The sequence below is a fragment of the Mustela nigripes genome, chromosome 16, assembly GCF_022355385.1.
Source record: "Mustela nigripes isolate SB6536 chromosome 16, MUSNIG.SB6536, whole genome shotgun sequence".
Taxonomy (NCBI): Eukaryota; Metazoa; Chordata; class Mammalia; order Carnivora; family Mustelidae; genus Mustela; species Mustela nigripes.
Window position 1 is genome coordinate 44,807,719 of NC_081572.1, and position 9,075 is coordinate 44,816,793.

General features: G+C 58.5%; 1 protein-coding gene across 2 annotated transcripts in view; it reads left to right on the plus strand.

Annotated features, from left to right (window-relative positions):
• The window catches only part of WDR81 (WD repeat domain 81), a 16,595-nt gene extending 8,769 nt beyond the window's left edge, over nucleotides 1-7,826 (plus strand). Inside the window, exons 2-10 of one of the 2 annotated variants that reach the window (XM_059379619.1) lie at nucleotides 1,038-1,145; nucleotides 1,399-1,589; nucleotides 1,708-1,898; nucleotides 2,189-2,354; nucleotides 2,445-2,610; nucleotides 3,272-3,958; nucleotides 4,614-4,759; nucleotides 5,041-5,220; nucleotides 6,280-7,826. In XM_059379619.1, coding sequence (XP_059235602.1) covers nucleotides 1,038-1,145; nucleotides 1,399-1,589; nucleotides 1,708-1,898; nucleotides 2,189-2,354; nucleotides 2,445-2,610; nucleotides 3,272-3,958; nucleotides 4,614-4,759; nucleotides 5,041-5,220; nucleotides 6,280-6,600 — 2,156 coding nt within the window. In that variant the 3' untranslated portion in view covers nucleotides 6,601-7,826. Of the gene's footprint in view, nucleotides 1-1,037; nucleotides 1,146-1,398; nucleotides 1,590-1,707; nucleotides 1,899-2,188; nucleotides 2,355-2,444; nucleotides 2,611-3,271; nucleotides 3,959-4,613; nucleotides 4,760-5,040; nucleotides 5,221-6,279 lie in introns of those variants that run through there. The other variant, XM_059379620.1, reaches the window with a different exon arrangement.
• The last annotated feature ends 1,249 nt before the right edge of the window (nucleotides 7,827-9,075 follow it).

Below are 9,075 nucleotides of genomic sequence, written 5' to 3' on the forward strand. Positions count from 1 at the left end.
GCAGACAGAGTGGCAGGAAGAGTCAGAGGGAGAAGCAGGCTCCCTGCGGAGCAAGGAGCCCGATGTGGGACTCGATCCCAGGACGCTGGGATCATGACCTGAGCCGAAGGCAGCTGCTTAACCAACTGAGCCACCCAGGCATCCCTAAGCGTCTGCCTTTGGCTTAGGTCATGATCCCAGGGTCCTGGGATTGAGCCCCACGTTGGGTTCCCTGCTCAGCAGGCAGCCTGCTTCTTCCTTTCTCTCTGCCCTCCGCCTCCACTTGTGCTCTCTCTCCAATAAATAAATAAAATCTTTAGGAGGAAAAAAAGAGGTAGAGACAGTTGAGGCCCAGTGAATAGGAGGGAGCAAGGCAAAAGTGGTAGGGTCTGTAGTGGGAAGAGCATACCAGGCAGAGGGATCAGCATGTGTGAGGTTCTGTGACTCCATTAAAGAAGCAGTGGAAAGGGATGCCTGGGTGGCTCAGTCCATTAAGCCACTGCCTTTGGCTCAGGTCATGATCCCAGGGTCCTGGGATCGAGTCCCTCATCAGGATCCTTGCTCAGCAGGGAGCCTGCTTCTCTCTCTGCCTCTGCCTGCCACTCTCCCTGCTTGTGAGCTAGCTCTCTCTCTCTCTCTCTGGCAAATAAATAAATAAAATCTTAAAAAAAAAAAAAAAAAAAGAGAAGCAGTGAAAGGCTGGCCTGGTTAGACAAGGAGACTAGAGGGAAGAAGAGGGAGCACAGGCCATAGTAGGAGGGAGCTAGGGCCTGGCCAGGCCTCATTTAGCAGCTTAAGAAGATTCACTGAAAGGATGACCTTCCTGCAAGTTGTACCCAAGGGGAGGATTCTGGAGCAGCCTGGAAGCCAGGGTCACCTGGGGCAGTCCTAAAGCCACAGGTCCCCTCTGGCACTGTGAAACAGATGGTGCTAGTGTGGGGCACAGGCTGCTTGGCAGGTTTGCACCAGGAATGTCTAGGAGGGGTGCTGGGGGGTGGGGTGAGAGGAGTGGCAAGCCACCATTATCTATGAGCTCAGGGCCTGCTCCTGCCTTGCAGATACGGCCTGCAAGATGGTCCGCTGGCTGTCTGCCAGGCTTGGCCCCACTGTGGCCTCTCGCTATGTGGCCCGGAACCTGCTCCGCTTGCTGACATCTTGCTACGTTGGTAAGACCTGCAGTCGGTGCCGGAGAGGTGGCTCCATCTCAGACCCTCTGTCTGTCCTCAGCCCCCTGTAGGGCATCCTTCCCACTTCCACGTCCCTGCCAGGTCCCTGTCTGTAAGCTACTTCCTTCCTCGGGTAGGGCATGGTGTGGGCCCCAGGCTAGAGGGAATGGGAGCGGCTACCCTAGTTCCTGGAAGACTGACCTCCCCACTGCCTGCCATGAGCTGCTCGAGGCTACTGGTTCTTCCTCGGCAGGGCCCACTCGGCAGCAGTTCACGATGAGCAGCGGGGAGAGCCCCCCACTGAGTGCGGGCAACATCTACCAGAAGAGGCCAGTCTTGGGCGATATAGTGTCTGGGCCTGTGCTCAGCTGCCTCCTGCACATCGCTCATCTGTACGGGGAGCCTGTCCTCACCTACCAGTACCTGCCTTACATCAGCTATCTGGTCAGTCACTGCTGGGGCAGCCTCAGGGGAGGCCGAGGAACTTGAGGGCAGACCTGAGCAATCTGGGGGTCCCAGGGGTCCATGGGCAGCCTGGCCCTCATCTACTCTGTGGCCCTAGGTGGCCCCAGGTAGCACCTCAGGCCCCAGTCGACTGAACAGCCGTAAGGAGGCAGGGCTGCTGGCGGCGGTGACCCTGACCCAGAAGATCATCGTGTACCTCTCGGACACCACCCTCATGGACATCCTGCCCCGAATCAGCCACGAGGTCTTACTACCTGTGCTCAGCTTCCTCACTTCTCTCGTCACTGGGTAGGCTGCTGCACCACCCCTGTGCAGGGAGTAGCCCAGCTGGGGATGCTGCCTGGGAGGGGCTGGGAAGCTTGGGAGTGAGACTGGGTGTCAGGAGTCCTGGTTCTGATCCAGTGGTGCGACCCTGAGCAAGCCGCAACTCCTCTCTGTGCCTCAGTTTCCTTATCTCATTTGGGCCAATCAGTCTTAGAGCTCTGTTCATTGAAGGCTTTTTGGTAGATTCTGGGCAAGTCCTGCAGAGTGGGGGTCAGTGTAAGGGGGGCGCTGGAGCTTGTGTGCTTTCTTTCCAGGTTCCCGAGTGGGGCCCAGGCCCGGACTGTCCTGTGTGTGAAAACCATCAGCCTCATCGCCCTCATATGCCTGCGCATTGGGCAGGAGATGGTCCAGCAGCACCTGAGTGAGCCTGTGGCCACCTTTTTTCAAGTCTTCTCTCAGCTGCACGAGCTTCAGCACCAGGTAGGCAGACTTGCTTCCCTTACCTGGCTGGACTGGGCGGGGCAGGTGCCGTGAACTTAGCTGACTTGCCCTGGGCTGTCCTGCCCCCAGGATCTGAAGCTGGATGCCGTGGGCCGCAGCGAGGGCCAGCTGCCGGAGGTGGCCTTCTCCGACGGGCAGCAGCGGCTAGTGGACCCCAGCCTGCTGGACGAGCTGCAGAAGGTGTTCACCTTGGAGATGGCGTACACAATCTACGTGCCCTTCTCCTGCCTGTTGGGTACTGCCCCGTCACATTCCCTTGCAAAGCCTTTGTGGCTCTGTCTCTTCTCCTGGGAGGGCTCTGTGCTCCCCTTGCCCCCCCAGACCCTGTAGCTGGTCTTCAGCACAGTGTTGTGCGTCAGACCTCACTGTCCCAAGGTGACACATAAACAGAGTGAGCATTAGCCGGCAGGGAGGCATGGGAGCTGGTCTAGAGTATCCCTGGGGAAGGCAGGGGCCTTGGGCCGATGTACGGACATCTCTAGGAATTTCTGAGAGGAATAAGTAGCCCACCGTCTGTGTAGCCTCACACTATACCTTGCAGGCCTGGCACTGCTGCGTGGTTATGTGTGTTGTCTCTTTGAATGGGAAGAACAGCCTTGTGTTCAGATACGTTATTGTTCCTCCACTGAAATCTGGGTCCTGAGAGGGGGAGCACTGGCTGTCTTTCTCACTGTTCTGTTTCCCATGTGCCACATGGTCCCCAGCACATACAGAGGATGTGCATGTGAGTGAATCCATGTCTTCCTAGGGAAGAAACAGGCTCAGAGATGAAGAGTTACTTGCCGAGAGTTCACAGCCAGCACCTGCCCTGACTTCTGTTCCCAAGCTTTGGCAGGGTGGTGGCAGCTGCCTGCCATCTTCCCTGATCTTAGGATTACTCCCACCCTCCCATCTAGGTGACATCATCCGGAAGATCGTCCCCAACCACGAGCTGGTTGGGGAACTGGCAGGGCTGTACCTGGAGAGCATCAGCCCAAGCAGTCGCAGCCCGGCCAGCGTGGAACCTGCTGTGCCCAACACAGGCCCCGAGTGGGACCCCCAGAATGGGGGTGGCCCACGGGATGACAGCCACTCAGGGACCTTTGGGAGCGTTCTGGTTGGGAATCGCATCCAGATTCCTGACGACCCACAGCCCGAGAGCCCCGGCTTGCTGGGCCCTGTCCCAGGGGCGGGAAGTGGGGGCGTCAGCAGCGAGGAGGACAACGCGCTGAAGCGGGAGCTGCCCCGGAGCGCCCACGGGCTGAGTGGGAACTGGCTCGCCTACTGGCAGTACGAGATTGGCGTGAGCCAGCAGGACGCCCACTTTCACTTCCACCAGATCCGCCTGCAGAGCTTCCCGGGCCACTCTGGGGCCGTCAAGTGTGTGGCACCCCTGAGCAGTGAGGACTTCTTCCTGAGTGGCAGTAAGGACCGCACGGTGCGCCTCTGGCCGCTCTACAACTCAGGGGATGGCACCAGTGAGACGGCTCCGCGCCTCGTCTACACCCAGCACCGCAAGAGCGTCTTCTTTGTGGGCCAGCTCGAGGCCCCGCAGTACGTGGTGAGCTGCGACGGGGCCGTGCACATCTGGGACCCCTTCACAGGTGAGTGGGTCCAAGTGAGACCTGTTCTCTTGCTGCCATCCTGGACGCTGCCAGGCCTCTGGGTTCGAGGAGCCAGTGTTGGGTGGTTGGGGTGTAATGGTATAGGGGGTGGGGTGACCCAGTGAGGCCGCCCAGAGGAGCAGTTGGACCTGAGTTTGAATTGGTTCTGCCAACTTATTTGCTGGGTGACCTTGTGTAAGTCACCTTACTGATGGAAGCATTAATTTTCCTGATCTGTAAAATGGGAATCAGAACAGGGTTAGAAGATGATGCGCATAGGCGTTTGGCTTAACATCTAGCGTGTCATACAAGTTTGGCAAATGGTTGCTTGATTGTATTTTGGCATCATGGGGGAGGAGAAGTAAGGTTAATAAGGTTTTTAAAGGCAGAGGGGATTGGGTAGTGTTGAGGTAGACTGAGGAGAAGTAGTGTTTGATCAGGGGGTGCCGTGGGAAAAGAAGAGGTTGCTCTGGGGACCGGAGCCTGGCCTGGCCACAGAAGTAGGAAGGTGGGAGAGTCAAAAAGCATCTTCAGCATTTTCTGAGGTCCTCTGGAATATGAGAAGCAGATCCAGGGTAGGTCAGGGAGATAGGAAGAGTTGGGGTGCTTCTGTCAGCTCCTGGTACCCCAGATCCACGGTGCCTTTCCTTCCCAGGGAAGACCCTCCGCATGATGGAGCCATGGGACAGCCGTGTGCCCCTGACCGCTGTGGCCGTCATGCCTGCCCCCCATACCAGCATCACCATGGCCAGCTCTGACTCCACCCTGCGCTTCGTGGACTGCAGGAAGCCTGGCCTGCAGGTCAGGGCCGTCCGGTTCCCTGAGCCCGGGCCTGGATGCCCGGCAGGGAGGAGAGACCCCAAAGAGAGAAGGCCAGAGTGTCGTTTAGACCAATGACCCACAGCAGCAAATCCTGAGTGGGGGGGTTGGGCCTGACCTGAGATGGAGGGGGGGCCCTCTACTTGATAGAGGGGGTGGGGATAAAGGATCAGGCCTTTCAACTGTGTGGGCTTGGGAGGGAGCAGGACCTCACGGAGAAATGGGTTGGGGTGGCACTTTAGCTTATCTCCCTCTGTCTGCAGCATGAGTTCCGCCTCGGCGGTGGGCTGAACCCCGGCCTCGTCCGCTCCTTGGCCGTCAGTCCCAGTGGCCGTAGCGTGGTGGCTGGCTTCTCCTCGGGCTTCATGGTGCTCCTGGACACCCGTACTGGCCTGGTTCTGCGTGGCTGGCCGGCCCATGAAGGGGACATCCTGCAGATCAAGGTGACTGACAGGTCCCTTTCCCCTCCTCACTGCTCAGCCCCGCCCCTGTTCTAGGTCCTCTTAGGGCCTACCCAGGACAGGCTCCAGCTAAGTTAATCTCCCTTTTACCTACCCCAGGGCTGATGGACACAGAGGGTTAGGAGCCAGAGGCAGGCTATGGGGGCGGGAAGCAGGGGGTGAGCTGACCCTGCTGCTCCCTGGGGATGTTCTAATGAGTAACCCTTGTCCATATTTGCCTTGCTTGGAGGATCAGGGGTCAGGCCCTGTCCGTGACCCAGTTCAGGTTAAATAAAGCTCAGCTGGGAGGCTGTTTACTGCCCCTAGACCACGGAACAGAGTCCATGTCCCATGCTGGGCTGCCCTCATGGGGGCAGGGACGTCCCCGCCTGGGGATCCTACCCCTACCCCCTCCCATTCTTAGGCACAGACTTCAGGGAACTGCCTGGGGAGGGACAGCAGGGGAGGAACAGGGCTCTTTGTGGGAGGATATTTCCAGGAAGCTGGCACTTCCTCCCTGTTCTGACTGCAGCCAGGGGACCTGCATTGCCACTGCTAAGGACACACTGGCTCCAGCTGTGTCCAGGACCCCAGGGGACCCAGGGGTCCAGGTAGCTTTCAGTTCAGACCTTCCAGGGACGAATTTGGAGAGCTTTGGGGTCAGCCTGGGTGTTAATCCTGGCAGTGCTACTTACTGGCTCTCTGACCTTGGGAGGATTACTTAACTTCTCTGAGCCTCGGGTTCTTTCTCTGTAAAATGGGAATAACAAGAGCATTTACGTCATTGAGTTGTCCTGAAACTTAAATTTGGTAATATGGCATGCCGCACACAATGCCTAGAGTGAGTGCCCAAGTTACAGTGATGACTAGGTTAAAGACACCTGAACACAGTGACGTCAACCAGCCCTTAAATGATGTGGTGGAGGAGGCAGCTGGTCTCCTGCCCAGGACCCCTCTGTCTTCCTGGGAGATCCTGTGCGAGTAAACAGAAGACCCTGGAACTCGTTGGGCACATGGGAGGGCTCTGGTCTGGCTGGCTCAGGCTCTCTTCTCCCCGAGCAGGCGGTGGAGGGCAGTGTCCTGGTCAGCTCCTCCTCCGACCACTCCTTGACCGTGTGGAAGGAGCTGGAACAGAAGCCCACGCACCACTACAAGTCTGCCTCTGACCCCATCCACACCTTCGACCTGTATGGCAGCGAGGTCGTCACTGGCACAGTGGCCAACAAGATCGGCGTCTGCTCCCTACTCGAGCCCCCCTCCCAGGCCACCACCAAGCTCAGCTCTGAGAACTTCCGAGGCACGCTCACCAGCCTGGCCTTGCTGCCCACCAAACGCCACCTTTTGCTAGGCTCGGACAATGGGGTCATCCGCCTCCTGGCGTAGGCTGAGGCAGGGCTGCCCATGAGGGTGGGCAGACATCCCCCCCAGGAGTCCCTTCCTCATCCGTGTTTTCCCAGCAGCTCCCTCTGCACAAGCATCAGGCCCCACACTCCAAGTGGCCATGTGGCCTGCAAGCTTTGGGGAGGCAGGAGTCCAGGGTCCCAAACTGCCAGAACCACCAATGCTGCCAGAAAGGATCTCCTTCACGGCCTGGGGGAGCTGCTGCCCCTAGTCAGCAGGAAGCAAGAGAGAGAGCATGGGAAAGCATTGCCCTCCCTTCTCCCTGGTTCTGCCCTCTGGGTCTACATAAGGACAGGGAAGCTCTGAGAAGAGGAACGGAGATGGGCCCCGGCTCAGCCAGTCTCCAGCCGAAGATGCCCCCACACCTTGCTGAGCTCGGTACCCCAGTCTCACAAGGACAGGACAGCTGCTGCAGTCCAGGACACTGATGGTGCTTGGACTCCAGCCTCTAATGAGGGCTGGCCGTGGTCCAGGAGTTAGGGCCTTGGGCTGGGGTTTAAGTGTCCACTCAGCCGGGCCCTGCCCAGTGTGGGACCAGTAGGGGAAGAAAGAGGGCAGGACCAGGGAAGGGAAGAGGGACTGGGCCAGCTGGTGCCTGGCCAGGAGTGACCCCCTGCCTTGCCTGCCCAACCCTCACCACAGTGTTTGTGCCTTGAAACTGAGGAGGCAGCCCCTGGGCCCAGAACCCTCATGGTCCGACACCCTGAGAGAAGGGGCAAGAATGATCTCTGCATCTCAGGTCTCTCCCAGGGGACGGGAAGGCCCAGGCATCCTGGGACCCACATATTCGGGAGCAGAGATGAGGTCTGAGCCTGTGTCCCTGCTGCCTCCTCATTATTTGCAATAGATGTAAATATGACCAATAAATCCTTTGGAAGAGCCATGGAACTGAGGGATACTTTTCTTGATGGTGGTATCAGGGTGGGGAAGAATTACAAATGGGCAGCTTCCAGGGCCTTGAGGAGAGGGCGAGAAGCTGGGCAGGAAGGTGGGAGACAGCCTGATCATTGCCCGTGGGTGCTCCAGGGGACAGGCCTTCTGGTGCATGCAGCCCCAGGCCAGTTTCTTGAACCCTCAGCCTTGGGGGAGGGTAAGGAGGCAGCGCTCCTGCTGGGAGGATCCTGGCTGGGGCTGAGGCTCTCTCTCCTCTCCCCACCCCTTCCAGATCTAATCTAAAGGCAGCCAATCAGGATCCTGGGCTTGTAAGGCCTGGGGATGGGCATCCTATCTTGGGTTCTCCACGTAGGCTCCTGTGGCCTCCCTTTCCTTCCCCTCAGGATGGGGGAGAGGAAAGGAGGTTGGAAGTGGGAAGCTGGATGTGACCCTGAGCCCAGCTCTGTCCTTGGGCATGTCACATAGCCTCTCTAACTGACTAGAGTGGGGTTGCTGGGAGGCCCCTGTCCTTCCTGGATCTGCTCTACAGATGAGAACATTCTCCTCAACTTTCCTGAACCTCCTTTCTCCAGGCTTGGGGGGAAGGAAGGGGGACCCAAATCCACAGGGCCTCCAGGTAGCTGTCTCAGGATTAGATGCCTTGGTGGGAATGGGGCTTCCGGCCCCAATATCAATGTTTAACCGGATGTGCAGGTCAATATTTACCAGAAGAGAAAGCAATCTGAACAGGGGTTGGCTGAGAGCAAAGGTCCCGGTGGGAGGGGAGGGCTCAGCTAGGCTGACTGGAGCCTGAGCAAAGTGTGGGGAGTACCCAAGTGGGGCCAGAGAGGAGTACATCGTGTGCAGCAGCGAGGAGCCTGCGGAGGTACAAGGGGAGGGGTGGCTTGGCCTGCTGTTTGGGCAGGAGAGGAGGTAAGAGCTGCTGTCCTGGCTGAGGGGGCCTGGAGTGAATTGATTCAGAAGGCTTCTCATTTCCCAGCCTCCTGGGGGGGATGAGGAGCCAAGGTGGGGTTTCCGGCAGGACTCCCCCTGGGACTTGAAAAACCGGAGGACTTTTCTTGACAAAACAATTCAAAAGCCCAGGTTGGAGGTCAGGGGCCCTGTGATGGGGGTGGGGCCAGGGATGATAGAAGAATCCCTTGGAAGGACTGGCCCTGAGATGGAGGCGGGGTTGGAGTGTGTGGGACCTGCTCTGAGGCCAGACCAAGACCTGCCCATCTCCACCTGCCAGCCTGGCTTCCCGGAGCCGACCTGGACAGAGTTGGGGGCCAAGGCCTGTGTTTCCCATAAGTCCAAAGGTGGCTTTGTCCAGAGCCATTCATTGGGCTCTCTGGCTGGGTCAACAATGCTGCTCTCCAGCCTACCCCACCAACCCCGCTGAGACTTCAGGGACTCAGGCCTGTCCACCCTTGTGGTCAAGACCAGACCAGCGAGAAAAGGTGGGCCCTGTGGACAGCAGGTTGGATAGGAGCCCCAGTATACAGGAGGCTTTGGGGGAGGCTTCCCAGAGGAGGGGCCTTGGGCTAGGCGGACAACAGCCCTATTACTGAGTGCCAGGCATTG